General features: G+C 38.2%; 1 protein-coding gene across 2 annotated transcripts in view; it reads left to right on the top strand.

Annotated features, from left to right (window-relative positions):
- MYPN (myopalladin) overlaps window positions 1–24,919 on the top strand; it is a 76,428-nt gene extending 51,509 nt beyond the window's left edge. For both annotated transcript variants that reach the window (XM_006915583.1, XM_006915582.1), the window contains 10 exons: window positions 4,411–4,998; window positions 5,374–5,512; window positions 12,147–12,368; window positions 13,662–13,811; window positions 14,748–14,830; window positions 16,021–16,147; window positions 17,316–17,523; window positions 19,105–19,270; window positions 20,512–20,645; window positions 23,195–24,919. In XM_006915583.1, coding sequence (XP_006915645.1) covers window positions 4,411–4,998; window positions 5,374–5,512; window positions 12,147–12,368; window positions 13,662–13,811; window positions 14,748–14,830; window positions 16,021–16,147; window positions 17,316–17,523; window positions 19,105–19,270; window positions 20,512–20,645; window positions 23,195–23,364 — 1,987 coding nt within the window. In that variant the 3' untranslated portion in view covers window positions 23,365–24,919. The remainder of the gene's footprint in view (window positions 1–4,410; window positions 4,999–5,373; window positions 5,513–12,146; window positions 12,369–13,661; window positions 13,812–14,747; window positions 14,831–16,020; window positions 16,148–17,315; window positions 17,524–19,104; window positions 19,271–20,511; window positions 20,646–23,194) is intronic.
- Window positions 24,920–25,250: the final 331 nt, after the last annotated feature.

The raw sequence follows: 25,250 nt of genomic DNA, 5'->3' as shown, positions 1-25,250 counted from the left end.
AAAATTAGACAGTCAGCCAGTAGTATCTCCCAAATGAGACTTCCAATAGATACAAAAATTCTTTCTACTAACTTATGTAGTAGCATCCTCTAAATATCCAGTCCTCAGCACTAGATAATTATTTAATATTGTTGTCTTTTTAAAGTTTTCTCTTAATTGTTGTATAGGTTTGCATTAGCATAGGTACATGTGCATCCTCTCTCTCTCTCTCTTTCTCTCTCTCTCTCTCACACACACACACACACACATCCTTTATGAATCCACATGCCTACAATCTCCTCTTACTGGTTTTAGCCTCATTGGTTTTAAAATTTTAGGTTTTTCATTAAAATATTTTGACTCTATGACTAATCTCGAGGGTACAATTTTCTGCTTGTTCCTTCAATTTGCTATTCATATGAACAATAGATACAATTCTTACAAATCTTAAACTGCAGCAGAAAGGGAAGCTCTCATTTTTAAGCACTGTTATCATCAAAGCCTAGATAATTCAGACTTGAAATTTTCAACTTGAATATCAACCTGTCTAGATCAATTATTCATCATCCTGGCTACACGTTAGAACAAAATGTGGAGTTTTTAGAAAATATTTATGCTTTCCATCCCGATTGAATCAGAATCTCTCCTCATACTATTTTAATGTGCAGCCAGGTTGGAAACTATAAGTCTAGATTGGACAATCTGAATTACAACCCTTTATCACCCACCTGCCTTGTCACACACTCCTCCACACCTCGGAAAAAAAAAAAAAAAACAATTAACATTTAAAGTAAGTAAAATGTCAGACAAAAATGACAATGTACTGGGAAAGCCTGTACTTTGGGGATAAGTGTTTCTTTAGAGCAGTGGTTCTCAGTCCTGGAGAATCAACTGGAGCCTTGCTACTTACAACACTGGCATCACCCGGGAGTTTGATAAAAATGCAGAGTCTCAGGCCCCACTCCAGACCTGCTGAATCAGAAGCTCTGGCAGCGGGGGGTGGGGGTGGCTCAAAAAAATCTGTGTCTTAGCAAGAACCTCCAGAAAATTCTGAGGCTCACTAAAGTTTAAGAACCACTGACGTATATTTTAAAAGATAATAATAACTATGCCTGGATCCTTTCCCAGGCCAATTAACTCTCTGGGCAGTGGTGCCTAAATCTGTGAGGTTGGTTTGTCTTTTATGATCTCAAGGTGATTCTAATGTGCAGCCAGCACACCAAACACTGCTAAAACCACAGCTAAAAGCTGATTGAAGAGCCATATTTACTAAGAATTAGCGATCCTACTCAGTGATGTGTTGGCAAATGTTTTAACAATGGGCAGAGGCGGGGAAGCCCTGATTTGTAGCATTTGCAAATTTCCTCCCACCATGGCTGATTTGTAGCTACTAAAGGAAGGTCATTGAACTGGGAATAGGGATGAGATGTGCAGAATCTGCTCTCCAGAGCCATCCAGAGTTGGCTCAAGCACACACTGCCCTAAATTGCTGTTGCCAAAATTGCTTTCAAAAGTACACAATACAGTATCCCAAGTTTGTTTTGTTGTGTTTGTCATTGACATTTCACCTTGACATTTCAAAATCCGTAAGAAATTCTTTTGTATTTTAGAAACCACGAGAAGCACTCTTATAATTCTGAAACTGATTTTTATTCTTACAAATCTTAAAATTGATATTTGTAGTTCAGAAAGTAAAAAATATAATAGTCCCTATTTATTGACCACTTAGATGTTTTGGTGATTTATTTATTAATTCTCACAACATGAAGAGATATTACTTATTCCTCTTTTACTTAGGAGGAAATTAGGGTCAGAAAAGTCTAGAGACTACCCAAAGTCACACAGATAATGAATGACAGAGTCAGGATTACGACCTAAATTTGTTTCTGCAGAGCCCATATTCTTGAGTACAATGCTTAAGTTAAGTTGTGGAAAAAGAGAAGGTACTTTTAATAACCAGAGAGAATTGATAAATCTACCAAAAAAAAAAAAGAAAGAAAGAAAGAAAACGGGTATAAATCTTATTTCAGAAATTCTTATAGCAACAAGAAATGGATAGCTGAGTTTATAGCAATTTATAACAGGCTGTTACTTTGAATTAGAGGGGTTACTCAGGATTTTCGAACTGGTATGGTATGTAATTAATTTTCCCTCCCTTTATTCTTGCATTAACTTTGTACTTTTATTACTAAATAGTAAGTTCCTTAGGTTATCTGTAAATGACCACTAGTTATTTGTATTATATGTATATATAGTAAGTTTTTTGAGTTCTGAATAGCTCATACTGTCTCGAGTATTTGTATCTCTTGAGGTATCTGGTAAAGCATTATTCAATAAAAGTTCATTGAATAATGGAATTGACACCTTGCCTTGATGTATTGAATAAGTGAATCTAAACAGTTGTTTTAAATCTCTTTTGAAACAAGATAGAGTTTAATAAAAATTTTAAAAAGTGTTCAAACAAAAAGATGCATTATTCTCAAATGAATTCTTACACAATCTTAGATAATCAAAACAACTTGTTATGTTTAAGTTTAGTGATCTTCCCCTGGAATCCATTATACTGACTGTACTGAATGATAAGGGCTAACAGGCCACTTGAATCCTGCTTAAGTAAAAAAGCTGATTCTTAGTTTATGTTCAGTGGGAACGAAAGGAAAATGAGACTCAATCAATACCAAATGACTTCCCGGCCCCTTTTTATCATCCTTATCTTTCTATGATTACTTGCGTTTCAGATACAACTTTTTCTACTTCCATAACCATAATAAAATATTTATGCAATGTCATCAAATTAAAATTTACTCAGACTACAATACAAACATGTCCTGAAAACTACATGGCATTGTCCTTACGCCATAGCAGTCACACAATGTGACCTGCCAAATATAAGGTCCATTAAAAATTTAAAGGTTTTGTATTTTCATGTCATTGGAAAAGCCAGCATCAGCAGAAACAATGTTAATTGTATATATTTTTCTAAGGATAATCTAACAGAGATATTTCTGTTTTTTTTTTTAATGGCTGAATCTTTCATCTATGATCAAATTTAAAAGTTTAATTTTTAATTATAAATGCTCATTTCTAAAAATGGAGGAGAAGAAAGTTACTGTGGCAAGTGGCTAGCACTCCTGAATTCTTAGTTTAACTCAAGACAAAAGTTTACATAGATAAACAAAGATTGCACAGTATGTAGCATTTGACAGCAGTAATGAAAACAAAGATGGGTCTCTATTTTTTGAAGTTACTTTTCCATGTATTGAGTATCAGAATTGTTAAAGATGGAAAGGAAAAAAGTCTTAAAATCCAGAATTAAGAAAAATCAAGGTTTAGAGTACCTTCTAGTTCAACATTATCGCTGTTGGTATTGTCTTTCCTGATGGTATGCAAATACAAAACCTTTTGTTTTTAATAGATCTCATGTTCAATAGATCACCTTCTATATTTCAGAAGCAACCTATATTTCTGAAGAACATAAAACCACAGCGGCCTTGGAGCACTTGTGGATCTTCCTATGGTTATTCATTCAAAACTAGATTCTCCTAATGGTTTGACAGCCCTGACAACTTCATGAATATACAATTTTTAAACACTTTTGTTCTTAAAAAATAACTTGTTTACTAAGAGAAATTAAATAGACTATAGGACTTAAAGCAAATTATGTAATGCTTCTGTGACTGAGGTCCCTATAAATGGAGAAACTGCTCCCAGTTTGACCTTCTTTCTCCTTTCAAAAACAAGAAAAGTCTAAGGCAATGTGTATAATTAAGGGAACCATATAATTTATTATTCAAACCATGACATTTTTTAGAGTGAAAGAGCACTATTAATTATTATGCCAAGTAAAAGACGTCAACCAGGACAGTCTAGGATGAATCGAGACTTACAGTCACCTTATCTATAAAGCTTTGTTGTTGGGAGAGGATGAGAGACACTAAGACTCATCCAGCTGCTTTGTTAAGATTTGCTCTAAAACAAGGCAGAGTGAATAATACAGCACATCTTTCAGTAACTCACATCAGAGTATAACCTAGTGCCTCTGTCTCAAAGCTGAGATACTATCAGCTCATCTCAGAACTTTGAGCACTCCCAAAAAGAAGACTATTGTTTCTGTTTCTTTTTTTCTAGTTTGTAACATTAAAATTAGGCTGCTATGTTGCACGACTCCAGGGTCACGACACAAAGAATATGTGAATGATGCCTCTTAGAGTTGTGCATCGCAGTGGTCTCTCTCCTTACTGACAATAAAACAGATTTAGAAAGAAGGAGAGACAAACAACTCACAAGGAATTGCTTATCTGAGTCCTGGCAACTTGGTTGTGTGTTCTTACTCAGCATAAAGTTATAAACAAACTGTCTGCACATTTTCTTAAGGGCAAGGCTGATGGTGACAATTTCCCTTCTCTCTCCTCACTCTTGTTCTATGCGCAGCGATTCCAGTCAGCTACAACAGCTTCACAACCAAGTCTTACTGGAACAACAGCAGCTGCAAAACCCATCTCCTTCGTCTCCTAAGGAATTTCCTTTCAACATGAGTGTTTTGAACTCCACTGCTCCCCCGGCAGTGACAATGTCCAGCAAGCCTGTGAAGCCTCCCTCATCACAGGCGTTCAGCTTGGCCCGGCCAAAGCATTTCTTCCCCTCCACGAACACCACTGTGGCATCTGTGTCCCCTTCCAGCTCTCCAGTGTTCACTCTCAGCAGCACTCCTCAAGCCATTCAGAGGACAGTGAGCAAAGAAAGCCTATTAGTTTCTCACCCCTCCGTGCAAACCAAATCTCCAGGAGTCTCCGTCCAAAACGAGCCACCTCCTTCAGGTCCAATAGAGCCAGCACAACCACCATTCACATTTTCCATCTCCAGTGGAAACCAGTTTCAGCCTCGCTGTGTGTCCCCAGCTCCTGTCTCTCCCACCAGCCGGATTCAGAACCCAGTGGCTTTCCTCAGCTCTGTTCTGCCTTCTCTCCCTTCCATCCCACCCACCAATGCTATGGGGTTGCCTAGAAGTGCACCATCCACGTAAGTGTCACTGAAGTTTATTGATATAAAAGATGACAGTTAGGAAAAGACACACGCATAAAATAGCTTGGTCTGGGACAAGACCTCCATTTAGTAGATTTCTAAATAATCTTATCTCTTAGACAGAAAACGGACATTTGAACACCTTAAGACAAAGGGCATGATTACTTTAAATAATTTTAAGTAATTTAAACATTGAAAATACCTCTACAAACACAGATTATCTGTGTAGTGTTCAACTTTCACACAAAATGCCCTCCACAAGTGCCTGATGACTGCTGGTTGTCTGGTTGCCATTTCAATTACTGATTTGCAGGCCTTTGTACATTGGGCAGTGCTTTTCATGGGTACGTAATGTCTGAATTTATTTTATAGGCCATCCCAGGGACTAATGAAGAAAAATACAAAATCTCCTCAGCCAGTGAATGATGAGTACATTCGTGAAACTAAGAATGCAGTGATTCTAGACTTGGGGAAAAAAATGAATTTCAGTGATGTCAAATCAAACCAGCAGGTAAGATTGTTGGGTTCAGATTGTTTATTGGAATTTTATTGTAAGGAATATAATTTTGCTTAAATCTATTCTTCTTTGGATGCTCAGGTCATCTGACATCAGTGAGGTTGACACTGCAGTCTTGGAAGGGAGAGCACAGATTAACCAAGGGTCTTGTAAGAAACTCATCCACATGGATCTTAAGTTCTTGATTGCCCCAATAGTTAACTCAGTTTACCTGTCTACATGTGCTTACCTAGAACAGAATAGGTTAAAGAAGGAAAGAGCCTAGATAGTCTGTCGTCCATTCCAGCAATCCTCAGTTCAGTATTGGCAGTCACCATCACACCTTTGAGCTGTTTCAATATCTGAGCTTTGAGGTTACCCAGACTTTACGGAAATGGGTTCTAACCTGTCCTTTATCTGACTTCTAATGTGCCTGGAGTTCTGCTCACCATTTCTTCTCAATCTTTACATTAGGTCGAAGCATCTGAAATAGCCATTAGGCAATATCCTGTGGTTCAATCTGTACAAATCCTTGCTCACTAGTAAGTGTTTACACTGAAGGGGAAAGAGGAAAGCTGTATGTGAACATCGAATGAAAGAAAGATAAACCGAGTATTTTCTTATTTGAGTCATTTATTTTTGCATTTCATAAGGAGGGTTTTTTTTTTAATGCAGGTTTATATTTTAATAACCTAATTCTTGATTTTTTTCCCCAAGGTAGGAACTGGTAAAATCTATTTTGAAATATAACATAAAATTTCAGTCGAAACAGTTTTCCAAATATTGTGGAATTTGTGACTTAAGTGTTGGAAATGAGGCTCCATATTTCCCTGACCATATGCTGTTTTCTGTCTCTTATTTCGAGTGGGACCATGGATATACAGTATCTTACAATTATGTTACATGCTGGGCAATTTTTACCAAGTGGATTCTTTTGAAAATGTGATGCATAAAACCTTTTTAAAATTGACTTTAAATTATTGAATTGAAGCAGAATATTTAAGCTTGCCATAATTGAGTACACTTCTCACATATTATTCACCAAATTATACATATTTCTAGGAGGCAAATACCAAGGCAGCTATTCTTCTCTCTCATCTTCTAGATAGAAATTGAGGCACAGTTGTCAAACTGTCAGTGGCGAAACTAGAATCAGAGCCCTGGTCTCCAGGACACTTTCACATTTCCCCTGAAACTCTGTGGCCTTTTTCTGTTTCATGACAATTACCTTTAAGCCCCATAAATGTCATTTTGTCTAATGCAAATTTGTCTTCCTGTAATACTGTCATCCATTCGTGGTTCTTAATTCTTCTAAGTGTCATTGAAATCAGAGGTATGTTCCACCTATGTCTTTTACAACTCAGAGATGGAGCACTTAGAACCCTGTAAAAATGATACCAGGTGAGCACACGAGCTGTTTGATTTTGTTTTTACAGTTAGTCTGTAGGTAGATACATGCTAATCCATAGAGAAAGTAAGGTTTTTCTCTTAATTACCTGAAATGTGAGCACATGTAAATATGAACTTCTGTAGGTCGAGTGCCAAAAATCTAGTAGAATTCTTTGTTAAACCTCCATCATAAATTAACTTCAGGGCTAATAGCAGGTACTAAGGGCAGTCTCAAGAACATCTCGGTCTCTCCAACTGAATATCTATGACATGCATCGGTATTCTTCTGAGAATTATTATGGTAGATTAGTTACAGAATTGATCTTAGACTCCGTTCTATGCCTTGGATAATGAAAGCCAAGCTGCATAAATGCAATTCAAGAAACTAAGAAACTGTCTGAGATGGAATGCTTGCATTAGATTGGTAGATGTTGATTCTGAGGAAGTTTCGAGAGATAAAACAATAAGCATACTATAATATTGTTTTGTTCATTGCTGCCTTGGGAAATGAAAGTGAAAATGTCATGAAGAACTGTCTAATATGTATTTGGCACATCGGTAAAGTTAAAAAGAAGAAACTTTGTTTAGAAAAGTGAAAAACCATCATAAAGAAACACTTATGTATTGACAGCCATCTATACCTGCAGTCTGGGGACACAGGAATCAAAATGATTTGTTTTCTCACTCCCATAGTAGTCTACACACATAAGGGGGAAGCAAGTGATTTTTTCTGAAGAGTATGCATTTGTTTTGTGTTCTTTTTTGCTTTAAAAACTTTTAAATCCAGAAAGCTGGACTCTCTTGCCCTATTTTATTCCTAAGCAAATGAAGAATTAGTATCTGTCCTAGGACATTTGTGTCATCCAGCATTACTACATCATGCTGAGCATGAAAATAAATCAGAAGTCCTTGAAAAATGAATATTATTGACTATAAACAATTTTCTCCTCAGAATTCAAACTTCTAAAACACTTTTTAGGAAATGAGTTTTCTTTGATATAGATACCACTTTAATTTCTCTGTTGGAATATTCTAGCACTCATCCTCTAATTTTTATATAACATTTATCATTAGCAATTAACATATGCTTGTTGGTTCTTAGAACTACATGCAATACAAGGTGTCCTCAGATGTGCATATTTATTCAGACATTCATATTTATCCATTCAGATATTCATATTTATAAAAATGTTTAGCTTTCTAAACTGACAATGAAGTTTCTTAGGGTTGGGGATAAGCCAAGAGAGAGGTGCCCAATTTCAAAATTTTAAGCTGCATTATTTCTTATTTTGAGGGATATCATTCACCACCAGTGGATCCTCAACGGACATCAAAAATATTTAAATGGTTTAGGTTAGCAAGGTGAATCTGAGAGTCAAGGGAACCCAGAATCACAAAATGTACTGGAGCCTTCATGACCAATGATTTTAATTCGCACATGACTTAACATTATGCTCTCCAACCTGTTATTTGCTGGTAGTTAATTTCTAAATCTACACACACACATACACACACTTAATGTCTTATTTCACCTTTCCTCCTTGACCTCATTTCTCTGAAAACCTTCCCCTTTCTTTACTCTGCTCCTTCCTCTCACTTTTAAAATTAATGCTTCTTTAACACTGTCTGCAGTTCTCAGATACTGCCCTATATGACAGAGGAAAAAAGAATAAGTACCTAATTCTTGGTCTGCCTTTTGTTCCTCAATCTCCTTCTTCTCTAAGCTGCTTAATCATTTCCTCTTTTTAAATCTTACCTCTTTCATCTTTTATCATAAACTCTTTATGAAAACTCTCTTTTGTGAGCAAATAGTTCAGCCATCATTCTTTTTCTAATGAGAATTCTACATAGCCATCAGCCTTAGGTTTCCCACCTAGGGCACTGTAGGACCATGGATGCTGGATAGTGAAGTGTCCCAATGTTGCCTGCCATTGGCCCATCCAGGATGCACCAATCACAAGTTCCCTGGGAGTTAGGATTGAGAGTGTCTTGTTCATTGGTGCACCCCTGTTATGTCTGGCACAGAGGAGATGGTCAGTGAATATTTGCTGAATTAACACACAACAATGGGATTTGCATTAGTTTCATATAGGATAATAAAACTCTTGACCAAGTAGAAAATTTTGGATTTGTTGCATGGCTATGGAAAATATCTCACTTGGCTCTATAGACTCTGATTATACCTAATTGTGGATATTATTCACTATGGTAGCAATCTACTGTAATCAACTGATTAAAAAGATGAAAACTTTTTTAAAAAAGGAAGTTACACACAGCAAAAAAAACTGAAATTAAGCAAAACTGGTGTTAACTGAACATTTAAATATAAACTAAATCTGTGCATCTTTTAGTAATTATTTATTCTTAAGGAAAAAAATGGATTTAAACTATTTTTATGCAACCTCCTTGAAAGTAGAGTCTATGTTTTATAGAATGTTGTATCCCCAGTGTTTATCATAATATTTAGCATGTAATAGGTGCTTACTAAGAGTTTAGCAGCAGAGACAGGAAGTAGGCGATGAAGCCTGATTATCCCCATTGAAGAGAGCATGTAATTATTAGGTAAATAGTACAAGAAGACATCTGCTATGTATGTTAACTTCCAAGTTTATCTAGGAATCTTTTATCCATTATCCGTACTGTGGCTCTCCCTGGAACACAAAAGAATACTTTTTCTAATGCATAAGATTTTCTTTATACATTGTACCCAGAATTGGTTGGGAACTTTTTGAACAGGCTCCTCCAGCTAGTTTGATCTTATTTGATTATTTGTCCCTCAAGCCCAGACTCAGAACCCAAAGTAAAAGAAGCCAGTGGTTAGTTCAGGGTAGTGAGTGTTGGATTATGGTCCATGTATTGGAAATGCAGAACCTTGGCAGTACCATATCTGATTGAGATGTGTCATTACACTATAAGGAAAGCATTCTCCTTCACTCTGTCAACTTGAAGAAAATTTCTGCAGCTATGTTCCAAAAATCAAAAGTTTCAAGTTGTCAGATTATCAGCCTTAAGAGGAATATCTTTTTAAAGGGTTAGATTTTCAAGTAGCACATTTTTCTGAAATTATTATTAAATTTTTTTTTTAGCTTTTCATTCTTCGTAGAGCAACTGGAATTCTATGAAATTCATTTTTACTTAAGTTCTTTAACATAAGCCTGGAAGAAATGGGTCATATATTATTGATTTGATTGCCACACATGCCAGATTTATACAGAAAAATATTCTCTCCTTTGAGCACAGGCATCACCTACAAGCAGCTTATACAGAAACTCCTTATTTTACTCACAAATGAGGTCAAGGCAAGGAAAAATAGAGAATGGAACATAAATCCAGTCCTGGAAAGTCAAAGTGCCCATCCACCACCAGTGGATCAGTAGTGCAACCTTTGTGCAGAATAGTGCAGAAAACACCTTTAAATTTAACTTAAACATATTACTTGTGTTTGCAAATTTCCTTATAAAATCTCAGTCCCATCCATCATAACTTGGAATGACAACCTTGATTTATGTGTAATGGGGGTAGTTACTCTTGGGATAATCAACTCTTAGTTGCAAAACACTACAAAAAAAACTGTCAGGTCCTGCTTTGGGGTGGTGTGAATCTTTATTAACATCTCAAATGTAAAAAGTCAGTGCTTTAGTAACAAGCCACATACCCCTGCCACACAGTCGCATGATTTCCTTGTTCTTGAGTTTCGACTTTCCAAATATTTTATGAAATCTTTCATGGAAACTCCTTGACCTACGATATTCTTTTTGCTCATCTGCAATGTATACATTATATCATATAACTAATATATTAAACAGATATTTCTAAAAAGAAAATTTTTTCTCCCTTTATTCTTTTAAATTTATCTAATGGGGTTCATTCTTCTCCTGCTCCTGGAAGTCTCAAATGTGAGGCAATCTCAAAACCATTTTGACCACTTTTAGTTCATATAAGATTCTATGGTTACTTTGTTGCAAAATATAAAAATTTCCAGTCCTTGTAGTAATCAACACTCCAATCCTTGTTCAAAAAAAAACCCCACACAAACACCCCCACCGCCACCCCAGGAACCTAAAAAGACAGCTTCTCTCTTTTTGCTTTCTCCTCCCCCCGCCCGCCATTACTAACTGCAATTCCTGACTCTCTTTTCCAACTATGAAGAGATGAAAGCTGACCCCGCCACACTGATTTTGTGCCATATGTGGCCCACGTGTGCTTGGTGAGAACCATCACAGGTCCTCTCCCTTGACACAATGCAGGAGTGCATATTCAAAAAGCCACCTCACTCCTCAGTCTACATTTCCTCAGCAGAGTCAGATACCAGACCACTGTAGGAACACAGCAAGCTCTCCAATGGGCCTTTTTAATCTTCCTTGCTAGACTCGAGGTGAAAGGTACCCTGGAGCTGGAGGAGCATGTAGGAGACTCACAGACATTAATAACTCTCTCTAAAGTCCTCTTATTGGATCTTCTCCCTCTTGACTCTTTTGTATTTCTGATGAGGGCAAAGGCTTGAAATCATCTAACCTTTCCTCAACCATCTGCTTTGAAATTCCTGGAGAATAGTTTGTCTCCCAGCTCACTGGTGTTCTGATATCTAGCCCATCTTGGGTGCCTCAATAGAAACTTCCAGTAAAAATCTGTTTAGAACTGTAGGTTCAGTGCATAGTTACAAATAGTATTTTTTTAAATAACTCACTTTGAGTGTTCTGTTTTAATCACCTCCCAATCTGGGAGCAGAGAGAGGCAGTGAAGGTGGATGTGGAGTCGAGGAAGATTTATTTGAGACAGGTTTTCCTCATGTATGCAATTGGGAAAGTCCAGCAGGAAATTGGCGTTTTCCTCATGTATGCAATTGGGAAAGTCCAGCAGAGACAGGAAATTGGTGATTCAGGCATGCCTCAGCATGCAGTTCAGAATAACTTTGCCAAAATACCACATAGGCAGGTCTACATATTGAAATGGGTATTAATAGTAGTTGTGGAAATTACATGCCATCTTCATTCCATTCCCTACAGGATTCTACTGGGGCTCCATGCTCAAGGTGTGGAATCAGGATTCACTAAGGCAGTTTGGGATTATAGTAGAGACACTGAAATCTCCTTTAGTGCTCCATGGTGAGGAACTGGAAATGAAACATGCCTGGTTTATTGGGGTTCCATGATATCAATCTAACAGCTGAAGCTTAAAAAATTGCATCTTCAAATTATACTGATAGACATCTTCCTCACTCATAGAAACTGAAATTGAAATGTGTTTGCCATTTTGACAGGAGTACAAAATTTCAAGCTTCGAGCAGAGACTGATGAATGAAATAGAGTTTCGCTTGGAACGTACCCCCGTAGATGAATCAGACGATGAAATCCAACATGACGAGATTCCCACGGGCAAGTGTATTGCTCCCATCTTTGACAAAAGACTCAAGCACTTCCGGGTCACAGAAGGCTCTCCAGTCACATTCACCTGCAAAATTGTTGGAATACCTGTTCCAAAGGTAGGAGAAAATGACAAGCCAGTTGGCCAACCAACAGCACAGAACTGTAGTCAGTACCTTCAAGGAAGTCTTATCAGACTCTAGTGAAGTATTCACAGAGGGAAGAAAAACCAATACCAGAAAATTAACAAAGCCCAGATAATTTGACTGAAAACAGACATTCAGGATAGTATTGTTAAATAGTCAACACCCCACCCCCACCCCCACCCCGAATCAGACTAAGTTAGAATTTTATTAAAATTTTAAAATAAACTTCTTAGTCATGATCCTCTGTTTTGAGCTGTTGATTCTCTCAGCCATCAAACTTGCCAAATCGATATTTTTCTTTTTATTTAACATCTATTGAATAGCCACAGTGTGCCTGTTTTTGTACAAAGTGAGCTATATTTGTATCATTACTATTGGGTTGGTAAATGCTGAAAATGTCATATCACTATCACCGGCTGCAGAAAAATCTTATGAGTCACCAGATTCTTTGGCAGGCAGCTGAGAGAAGGATTTACACCGGTATGGCTGCAGCAGGGGATCTCTCTGCTTCTCTTTCACAGACATTAGCATGGCACTATCATGTATAGTTAGGTAACCAGGAGATATAGAGGAGGGCAGCTGCAACCAGTATTTTATACAACCACCCCCTCCCCCTCGCCGCTTCAGCTCCCCTACCCCGAGATCTCCTTGAAACTTGCAGAACTTAACATGAAAATATATATATATTTAAATTTTAGCCAGATGAAGAATTTAGTAAGTGAATCCTGGCCTCATTCCACTTGGTATAAGAAACCATACTATCCTTTCAAGTGAGGTTAGCTATTCTAGGCCCTGAAATCTGCAATGGCAAAAGACTTGAGTTTATAATAGGATAGATAGGATAATGGGAATAGGATAATGGAAAAGATTCAGGCTCCTGGTTTTCATTATTTTGCCACTGAAGACACATCTGGTTCTTAGGGTGACTTTTTAAGTAATTATAAAGTAAAATTAAAATATTCACAAGCTTTCTCTCAATCCTATAGATTTTTTTTACGGTGATATTGGTTAACAAAATCCAATAAGTTTCAGGTGTACAATTCAACAATATATATAGAATTTTTGACTTAAGTGTTGTATAAATACAAATGGAGAAGCATATTATACTGTTTATAATATGTTTTATAACTTTTTCCAAGTGCTCTATAAGAGATGAGTCACTTATAGAGATGGCAATCAGCCCTTGCCTCACCCTACTTCTTACTTCGTTATCCTCTAAAGATGTACAAAATAATGTATATTCTCCTTGATTATCTTTCATTTCAGGTTTACTGGTTCAAAGATGGGAAGCAGATTTCAAAGAGAAATGAGCACTGCAAAATGAGGCGAGAAGGAGATGGGACATGTTCTCTGCATATCGAATCCACCACTAGTGATGATGACGGCAACTACACCATCATGGCGGCCAACCCCCAGGTGGAGACACAGGGGTTCAGAGTTATGCAGCACTCTGAGGAAGGAGCAGTTGACGTCACTGTGAATGAGACCTTGAGAAGTGGGAGTTACTAAGGATTGCTGAGGAAAATGAATGAGAAACATTGTGATAATGTATAACACAATTTAAAAGACCAGTTAGCCACTGATGGGTCACTTAACCCTTTAGCCTTTGTCAAAGGACATTAGTAGTATCTATTCACTATATATACCTTCCAGACCTATTAGGCTAAATCTTGCATTTATCAACCAATTGACTCTCTTAAAGAGTCAATAAATCATTCTATCAAAGAATGATTTGTTGTTTTTTTCTTTAGAAAATAAGCAAATTTCTTCACAAAGGCTTTGCGAATATCCCTCAAAACTCATAATCTCCTCCCCTGACTCCCGTAAAAGTTGGAAAGCCATAATCTTTCACTTTCCTTTTCTGAATGAGATCAAGACTTAAACTTCTCCTAAAACATACAGCTGAATAAATATCTTCAACTAATATTAGAATAGGACATACAGAACTATAATTTCTACTCTCACCCACTCTTCCTATTAAAATGTTGGTTTTGAAGATAATCTCTACTGAAGAAAGGCTAAAAACACTTGGCCATGATCTCTCACTCAATGTGGCCACAGACAGTGTTAGTGCACAAGAATTCAATTTTTTACATTTGTTCTCTGTTCATTTCTCAGCTTAAACATGAAAGTCATCACAATATTCTTAAAAATCCTTCCCTCTGGAATAGTAATAGTAATTTAAAGATTCCCTCCCCAGCCCGCAAAAACAAAACAAAACAAAAAAACAAAACAAAACCTTGTAATAATTAGCCAAAGGGTTCGTAATTTTCTAGTCCAGGAAAATTTATATAAACCAAAAAAAATGCATAATTCTTCTTATTTTAATCTTGTTCATTTTCTGTGTCTTAGGGGAGAATCAGCTGTTCTGGCCACTTAATGGTACAAAGTTTGCCTATTCGCAATCGACTAACATCTGCTGGTCAGTCTCACAGGTAAAGATAATACAAAATCTCCCTTCTCTAGCCCCTCCCAAGAACCCACCCACCACAATGAGTGCCAAAGTATTGGATCTGCAAATTGTTACTTAAAGTGTAGTCCTCCACCTGTAGCATCAGCATCACCCGGGAGCTCGTTACAAATGCAGAATCCCAAGCCCCACACCAGACCTACTGAATCAGAATCACATTTTAATAAGATCCCCAGGTGATTCACAAACACATTAAATTTGAGAAGTACTGGCCCATGGCACTCTTTTAAAGGTTCAAAATTTGTAACATCAGTAGCATCAGTGTACATAATACGTAAATCAGACTCTTTAATTATGTTACTATCTTTAATAAAACAGAAACCTAAGTGAATAACTATATGGATATAAGCTGAATATTTCTGTTGTTATTGTCTCTAACAATTGTCTCCAGTACAGCACTTGGCTTTCTTTCTCTCTGATTTTCTAACCACTAAGAAGAAAGAGACTGGCTTTGCCTTGAGTCTTATGGTGCCATAAAGTCTTAGCAAAGCATTCCATAGTTGCTGACATGGATGAATTAAATTTGACTTACCAAAGGAACAAAAATAGTGACCCATGTTTCAGATACAGTATTTCACCACCGTTGCAACTATACTTCTTAATTTTATTTTCAAAAACAGCTGTTACTGTTGGTCAGTGTTAACCAGTTTAAATTCATGATAATCTTTAACGGTCTACCATAATTTATAGCCAGGTTAAGTTTTATTACTCAGAGACACAGGGATTGCAGCTGCCTTGTTCTGGGTAATAAACAAGACTTCTCTTTTGGCTCTCATTTGAGGATCAGCTTAAATACTGATTTATTTGTTTATTTCGAAACTATTGAACAACTGGTCAAAACCAAGGCAAGAGAAGCTGAGCCACTTAACCCAGAATGACTTCAGAGAGAAAGAAGCTAAAGCCTATTTATTTGATTACAGATCTCACAAGATAATCCTACAGTGTATCAGATACTTAGCACTTTGTTTGTTATATCAGTTCCATACCATTATTTATTATTTGCTTGTGGTCCAGCAATTCCCTTTCCCTTCTCTCACCTCCTGGGAAAAAAAAAAAGTCTGTTCTCCAGGCCCTATGGCCATGCCTAAATACCTACTGTCATAAATTTGTAAACTGGTTTCTATATTTAATACATGAACATATTTGTTGTTATAGAGGAAGGTCTCGAGTGCAAGAAAGAGACAAGGAGCCCCTACAGGAGCGCTTTTTCCGACCACATTTCCTGCAGGCTCCTGGAGATATGGTAGCTCACGAGGGGCGCCTCTGTCGGCTGGACTGTAAGGTAGCCTCTAGCATCCATCCTTGGTTCCAAAGCTGTTCACATTTTGCAATTGTTTGTTTACACTTATTTTTGTTTGTATTCTTTTTGTGATATTTATCTTTTTCAAGGAAATGGGTACTGGGGAAAGGAAAGAGATCACTTTTTTTATACAAGGCTCTTTTGGAGCGTTTAATACCAGAGAAAAGTATTTCATAAAATTTTTAAGTCTTTACATGTTAATGAAAATTATATTGGTATTGTATGAGTTAACTCTGTGTTGGTAAAAGACAACCGAAGAGGTGATATGATTCAGCCATTTTCCATATGATACCTGGAAATTCTTTATTACTATAAAACCAAAAGTGTGATTTTTATATCCTTGGAGTGAATTGCTTTGAGGTATAGCCTTTGAAAAAATTACAGTCATGAAAAGATGGCTCTAAGGCAGTTTATGACAACAGGTGCTAGTTTCTCATACTAATCAACATAGCTTTCCATATTTTTAATTCCTCAGAAACTGGTCCAGTTGAATGGCGTAGTTATCTCTCAGCATGATGAGAAACTTAAGTCACCCCTTCAGCTCCAGACAAAGATGCAGAGTGCTATGGAAAATTTAGATGCAAATTAGTAAAGGCTTGAGGTTAAGCATTCATAGAGTCCACTTCTCTTGGTGATACTTGCTCTCCCAACAGCCGCCTAAATAATATCTAGGATTGATTATTACTTCTTCCACCCTAAATTCTAAAAGATACCCATGCCTGGGTCCCATCCTCAGAGATTCTGATTTAATATTGGAAATGGGCATTAGGATTTTCAATTGCTCCCCACATGATTATAATATGCAGCAAGGTCTGAGAATCCTGGTTTAACATTTGCCCTTTTCCTGGCTACTTCATGCTTATTAGGTATGTAAGCAATATGTCATCTCTGAAACTGATACTGCAGGTTTTTAATTCTTATTTATTCTAATCTAGAATATAATCATGACCTTAATTGGGGTCAAAATACTATACAGCTTAATTTCACATGGCCATTCCTCCAGATCCCTCTTGTCCTGATTCCCCTTTCACCACCCCATGTTTTCTCTCATTGTCCATTTGGTGCCAGACAAGGATGAAGAATTCAGCCACCAAATAAATCTGCCTGTCATCAGTCTGTCATTTGCCTCAGCTGTCCTGTTTTTTATTAGGTGAGTGGCTTACCACCCCCAGAGCTGACGTGGCTGCTCAATGGCCAACCTGTGCTACCAGACGCCTCCCACAAGATGCTGGTCAGGGAGACTGGAGTCCACTCTCTGCTCATTGACCCGCTCACTCAACATGACGCGGGCTCCTATACGTGCATTGCTACCAACAAAACCGGACAGAATTCCTTTAGTCTGGAGCTCACTGTAGTAGGTAAGGTTTGCTACTGGGACTCCTAAATATAACTACCTCCAAAGTTATTGCCCAAATATGCAGTGTGTCTGATAGAATACCTTAATCCTTTGCCTACCAAGCATAATCTCAGTTTCTACTTCACTCTAATAAGGGCCATATTTTGTACATTGCTTTCAAAGACATATCAGTAAGCTAAAAACATAATAGGGTACCTTGTGCATATTATGCATGCAATAAATGAGAGCCATTGTAATAGTTAATCAATCAGTCAATTAATTAATTAATTATCACTAAATTCAAGTCACTTGCCTTATATAGTTCATTACTCCTAACATATATGAGGCTCTTCCCTACTCCACCCTCCAAGCTTCCATGCTTTTGCATCAATGGTCCCTCTATCTGGAATGCCCTTCTCTGCCTAGCAACCTCTTACTTATTCTCTAAGGCTTAATGCACTTGTCACCATCAAGGAACAGTGGATCCACCAGGCATATTGTCCTCTGTTACTGTAGCACTTAGAGAAGGAGAGACTCTTAACAGAACTTCCTACCTTCTATGTAATTGTTTATTCCTTTGCCTCCCTGAAGAGACTATGAGCTTCTAAGGTCAAGGATTCTGACTTGTTCTGCATATCTCTGGTGTCTGATTCTGCCTGAAACATGGGAGGTGCTCGACAAATGCTGAGTAGATAACTAAACGAATGAAACTTTACCTTATAAGATAATGTGGACACAACATTGTAATGTCTACAGATAAGGACAAGTCATTGTCAACCTGAGTGGTACCAGCTCTTCAAAGCAGTAGTCCCACCAAAATTAGATTTCAGAATATACAAACTCTAGTGCTGGGTTTTCTTCCATGCGTGGCCCCTAAAGGAAATCAGGATAGCTTCAGCATGCTAATCCTCTCTCCAGGCTAGTGGATGTTTTCCCCATTATATGTTTTTCTTTGTCTCATTTATAATTTCTTCTTACCAATAGAGTAGAACAAGCTCATTTTGCAATGATTTAGCTTTTGCTTTTTTTCCCACTATTGTGCTAAAATATTGACTCTGGAACCTTGAAATATGAGATATCTTTGCCTTAATTGGTTCTGCCCCCCCCCAAAAAAAAACCTCCTTAGGAAGCATAACTTGTGTTTTTTAAAAATACAGGATACTTTCAACTTTTCTGTAGCTATAAATTTCTTCAAAATAAAAAGTTGAGGAAAATTAATATATCATATATAAAATAAACTCCTGTTAAAAAGAAAAGGGATATATTCAGTACATAAAATATATTGTTTCTCAAAATTCACTACTGAGCAATAAAAGAAACACCTTAAATTCCACACGTACCATTCGCATCTCCTGTGTGGAACCTAGATCCTTGAGTGTTGTCTCTCATAGGACGTGCAGAGACAATTTCCTCATTTCTTTTTTAATCATTTCTGGAGCTTTTATCAAGACGGTGATCTTCACTTAGAGGCATGAGAAGTGTTCTGAAGAGGAGGTAAAGTGGGAAGGTTCTCACTCTGCTAAATTCTAGAACTGTAATGAGTTCGAGGCATGACCCCCACGTCACTTACTATTTAAGCAAGAATGGCCCTTCTCTATTTCAGCTAAAGAAGTGAAGAAAGCACCTGTGATCCTAGAGAAACTGCAGAACAGTGGAGTTCCCGAAGGCCACCCGGTGAGGCTGGAGTGCCGCGTGATAGGCATGCCGCCGCCCGTGTTCTACTGGAAGAAGGACAATGAGACCATTCCTTTCACCAGAGAGAGGATCAGGTACAGCGCCACCCATGTTCAAAGGGACTTCCAAGCTCAACAGAGCTTGAGTGACCCAAATAAGTCTGTAGCCCTTTGAATCTGGTTTCTTTCACCAAGCATGATGCATTTGACGATTGTCCATGTTATTGTATCAAGAATTTATTCCTTTTCGTTGCTGAAGCATAGTTCATTGTATAGATGTCCCACAGATACGTCCTGCATATCTTTCGTCATGTGTCTTCAGTCATATTAGTACCTAGAAAAACCTCTTTGACAGTAAGAAGCTAAAATAAAATAAAGCAAAACAAAACATTATAGTAGTTATATGTCTTCTCCATCCATCACGACATGGTTGTTTTTAAAGTAACTTTAAGGATCCAGTTTCTTAAAGTGGGTGCCTTGCTTGATTTCCCCTAACCAACCATATTTCTTTGCCATTTGGTTTTATATCACAAGGGGCAATCAAACAAAGGCAGCTGGTGTACAAAAATTCCTACTAAGAATTTTTTCTTCACAGAATTTGTCTCTGAGGATGTTGTAGTTGACAGAATTTGGGTATCTAAGAAGTCTATATATATATAGGTCAAGATTTTTCTCTGGTAAAACTTAAGCAAGAACAGAGAATATTTGAGTTAACACTTCAGTCTAAATTAATGTAACATGTTAAACCCAGCCTGAAATATCCAGGATTGCTATCTGAAGCCAAGACGGAGAACCACTGGTGTTGAGGAAACAGAAGGAAGAGCATGATGATTTGGCCCTGAACTGCATTTAGCTAAATGCTGCACATGCCCAGTTGGTTACATTGACAAATGCCCACTCCACACTAACAGCTCATCTATCCCTGGGCTCCCATTTTGGTCTACTTTCTACATAGCTTCCTAACAAAGTTCTTGTTGATATTTCCAAACTAGTTTGGAAAAGAGATTTTTCTGGACTTTGGTTGTGACAATGGGGACACCCCTAGACGGTCCCCTAGAGTTGGAGCAGTGCAGAGAGCTAGAACAAGTCTCAGCCTTGGCTGTTGACCCTCATCACAGCCTCACTAGATTAATTGCTATTCTGCAACTTCTTTCCACTTCAAGCTTGCCTTTGATGGTTGCTCTAAGCTGAGTCCCCCCTTCTTCTCCCTAAGGACAGGGAGGAGAGGGTAAGCAATGCACTGCTGGATTTATCCCAAGATTTTCCCCAAGCCCTAAACTCAACAAGGCTTTTTCTGGCCCCAGCTATAATATGGCTATATTCTTTCTTTTCTCCAGTATGCACCAGGACACGACAGGGTATGTCTGCCTCCTCATTCAGCCAGCCAAGAAATCAGATGCTGGGTGGTACACATTATCAGCCAAGAACGAAGCCGGCATCGTGTCGTGCACTGCTAGGTTGGATATATACGGTAAGTGTGATGGCATCAGTTGAATGTCTGTTTTTGATGGGCAGCTTAAAAATCTTTTTTGAAAGGATAAATGTAGTATGTTTCTATAAATGAATTGGTTGGATTACATTTTAGTGTTTAAAGTCATTTCATCCTAGTTACCTCAGGGCTTTTGTATACTTTTACATTTTATTAAGACCTTAAACTTCTTCCAAAAGAGGGCCTTTAATACCAAGAATTACAGCTACTTCAGAGTTTACATATGCTTGTACTTCTGACCATCCAGCAATGAGAGGGCATGACCATCTTCATGCCCTCTCATTGATGCCATGGGCCACCCACTGAAACTCCATTTCCACTAGAGATGTCATTTCCCTCAGCCCCATACCTGCTCCCAGCAGAATTTTCCAGACCCCTTTCATGTCTTAATTCATTCCACAAATATTTATTGCTCCAATGCTACAATCAGATTAATAGTAGAGATCTATCCTAATAATAATAATATCAAATGACATTTCTATAGTGATTTTTTTACTTACAAAACATTATCCTTAGATTTTCCCAACTCCATAAGATTTTTGTATTTGTTGTTACCCTCATTTAAATGCTGAAGAAACTGAGACTCAGAGAGGTTAAGTGACTACGACCAGGATGCAAATCCCAGGTTTTATATTATTCTTTTGAGCCATGTTTCTAATTTTCAAAAGGATTTAACAAATTAATCTTTATTAGTGTGTTTATGTATTCCTATCCTCTATAATTTTGACATTACCTGGTATTTCTGAAGACATATTTCTTAATCCAAAAGAGTGATTTTTTTTCTCCCTTAAAAAAAAATTGGTCAGCTTAAAAAAGTTTCTTATTTATTACTAGTTTAACATGATTAACCAGAATAACAAATAAGAGTGACTGTCTAGAACCTGAGGTCCCTGCTATTCATAGGTACACCCCAGGTATCTCCCCCTCTTTTAGTACCATACAAGAGGGGCATTGCCTGCCATTCTCCCTAGGTCTACTATTTGGAGGAAATGTACAGCTTTCTGGTTATTATCCCTTATTGTTAGACTTGAAAAGAAACAACGCTAAAGGAAGCTGACTCTAATGTTCTTTCCCTTGGGAGTATCCATGGAAAGAGAGGCCAGTAATACGTTTCTTAATCTAGGCTAAGTCCCTTAACGATATCACGGGTTTCACCATGTCAGGAGGAAATAGATCTCAAACCCAGTACCAATAAACCTGAAACTGATGACTCTTGTCCCAATCCTGTCCTTCAGTGGCCGAGTTCCCAGTTCAGTTTGTCCTGGCTCACCTCTTCCTGGCTCCTGTCCTGATTCCACAGCACCAATAGGGGGCGCTATTTCATCATTTGTAACTGGGAGCAGGGGACGGGAAGAAGGACTTGGGCTAAAATCATCCCCTACACCCACCACTTTCTGCCTGTCTGAGGAATGGGGACAGTAGGCTCCCCTCTCTCATCAAAAGGAGGGCTTCTAATAATAGCAATTATAGTAGTCTGGTTAAGGTATCGAAGCAGGGAAAGGCTAAGAGGAGAAAGGAGGGCTCGGGGAGAGGCTTGGCTAGCTATTCACTTCAGCCTTCTGAGTGCCTGCTCTTTAGTGGAATCGCTGTAAGTTTTGTCCTCAGTTTTGTAGCTTCCGAAATTTGATTTTACAATTCACGCAGAAGTACTTACACTCTGAAAATCTGATTCAAAATAATGAAATCAACAAAAGAATGCTAAAGGGTCCATAGCTTTCCAGGACCCAGAGAGCATCAGTGTTCCCCACCTGGTGCTCTCTCTTCTCCACCTCACGGTCTCTAGAAACCTAATCAGGAGACTGCTTGGCAATTTCTGAATTGGAAACGACAGCAAGGACTGAGCAGTTTGGATGGATATTTTTCATCCAGGCCATGGTTCAAGCCTAAGGATTTTGTCTGCTAAAAACAGGGTCACCTTTGAACGATGCTTAGCGAACGTGGAAATGCTAATACATTTTCTTTTGTCTCTAAACCATGGTTGATTGCACTTAAGTTATTTTTCAGCTTTCGTTATAACTCATTAGAACCTGATTTAAGGTGGTGGGTAGGTAATGGCTGATTAGGGTGATCAGGGCATGGGGTAGGTACTTTTCCAAAGTCCGGACCCACCTTTTGGCTTCATTTCTGCAGATTTCGCGTTTCCACCTCCCGAGGTGCCCTCCCTTGAGAGCCTACAGCCCTCTCTACACTACCTAGCAGACCCCATGCTAGGTCAGAGAGAGAAGATAATTTTGATAAATCACACTAGTCACCCACTCTTTCTTCTTATAGTCCCAGATCTTACTGGATTAGAATTATAGGTTTTAGAATTAGCAGTTTAAGAGATCACCAGCCCAATTTTCCTATTCCTGACAGGGAAGGAAAATTTTATTGTTCTCTTTTACAAATGAGGTATTTCAGACCCAGATATATTTTAATGCTTTACCAAGATCCCACAGAAAGTGTTGGAGTGGCAACAGATTGCACCCCAGCAGTTTACCTCCTAAACTGTATTCCTTTCATTGCAACACGTTATTTGGTCCATTTTCCAGCTCAGTGGCACCAGCAGATCCCTCCGCCCATGTCCGTCCGGCCCAGTGGCAGTCGCTACGGATCTCTCACCAGTAAAGGACTTGACATTTTCTCTGCCTTCTCCTCCATGGAAAGCACAATGTTGTATTCGTGCTCTGCTCGGAGTGTAGTGGAGAGTGATGAACTTTAAGAATATCTGGATGCCTGCTGTGTAAGGGGGCGGGCGGTGGAGGGAGAAGGAGGACAAGCCAGAACCTGTGGTTTCCAAACAACTGGAGATGAGTAAGTTCCCATGTTGCTGGACCTGTGGCAAGCAGTGCTTTGTATAAGTCAGCTGAGGACTCTTGCAGACTTAGCTGCGGGAGAGATGGAGGACTGTGCCTTCTAAAGAGTCCAACAAAAATGTGAGAAGACAATACAGATGAACCAAAGATGCTATGCCGCTGCCATCCACTGCTTTGGGAAAAACTAGCATGCTCCCCTGCCCCGTGCTGTGTTAGGGATGTTTAGGCCCTACTAGGAGTAATTAGGGGACGTATGTTTGGGCTGAGAAGAGCTAGGCAGTAGTAACCCTAGGTATCGCTAACGCACCAAATGATGCAAAGGAAAAAGGTGAGGAGGTCTCTATCACCTTTCATTGATTACAATCATAGCACCAGTTTTGGTGGATTCATTAAGTCAGCTTCTACTTAGCATTAGGAGATCATGCCATACAACTTACACATGTGGAGAAGCACTTTTGATTTGCTTATCCTGGGTGTACTGAGCCACATAGTAAGGTGCCAAAATGTGCTTGAGATATCAAAAAAAAAAAAAAAAATCACCGAAACACTCAACATTGCACAGTGCACTTATTCTGTAGCCAAAACAGGGCCCCACCCACCTACCTGCACCATTTTCTTTTGGATACGATGGTGGGTGAGTTTTCTTTCTGACTTTATATATCCCTAGGCTCTAGAACTAAAACGTTGTTAATAAACCAACCAGAAAGAAATCTTCTGAAGGGTCACTTAAAAAACTACTAGTTTCAATTGCCACTTGCAAAATACGCAAGAGTCAACATCTGTCCATTAAATACCGATGCTCCCGCTCCTCCTGTTTCCCCAAAAGACTGGAAGCATGTGAGGCAGTGAGAAAAGAAGAGATGCAAACAAGGACAGGAAGCGATGAGAGAATGTTGTTCTTCACTTGCTCCAGCAGAGCAGTGATTGTGGAAGGAGAAGTCTTTGGTAGTCATGAACTGCTTTGAGATCATTAACCAAATTTCACTTTCTACGTAGAAAATACTATGCTGACTGGGAAAGTGGAACGAAGGGAGAATATGCATCTTTATTCAAACCCACCAATTCAAAAATCTGCCTTTCAACTCACAGAATTTTTAGACTTACATTCACTGTGATATCCCAAGTACCTACAAGAGTGCTTAGCACAAAATAGACATTCGACAGATATTTGTTGGATGAGCGAATCTGACATTAGATAGAGAAATATACAGTTCACACACCAGTCCAGAAATTGCCCTGGGAATGCTCATCACAGCAATTTGGTCCAGGATCACCAGTGATATGAATTGGAGGTGTCTATTGCCAATTCCCTGAGTCCAAGTCTCTGATAGTCTCTGAGCCAGGCACACTTAGCAGGCTTCTTACTCAAGTAAACAAATAGTAATTGCTTAAAAAGGCTTGAAATTAATTTTTCTTCACTTCGAGGCAAGGATTTCAAGTATAAAAATAAATTCATTCACTCAAAAAAAATCATTTGTGTGTCTACTCTATATAAGATGCTATGCTGGAGATTATGGGAGATACAAAGATATAGATAAGACACAGTCCCCGCCCTCAGGGAGCTTACAATCTAGAAGAGGAGGTAAGATACAAGGCATGTAGAGTGCTGCTTCTTGGGGCAAAAAAATCTATTCGTTATCAAATAGAAGTTTCTAGTACTCTTCATCTTATATTTTTCATGACTCTAAAATCATCTTATTTTCAATCTTTATTTCTTTAAAAAATAAAATGCCATAGGTTACATATTTAAATAAAGGTTTCGGTCAATTATTCAGCAGAATTATTAGATTTT

Source organism: Pteropus alecto, unplaced genomic scaffold (genome assembly GCF_000325575.1).
Source record: "Pteropus alecto unplaced genomic scaffold, ASM32557v1 scaffold155, whole genome shotgun sequence".
Taxonomy (NCBI): Eukaryota; Metazoa; Chordata; class Mammalia; order Chiroptera; family Pteropodidae; genus Pteropus; species Pteropus alecto.
The sequence above is the reverse complement of the archived record's forward strand: the minus strand, read 5'-3'. Positions and strand labels throughout refer to the sequence as shown.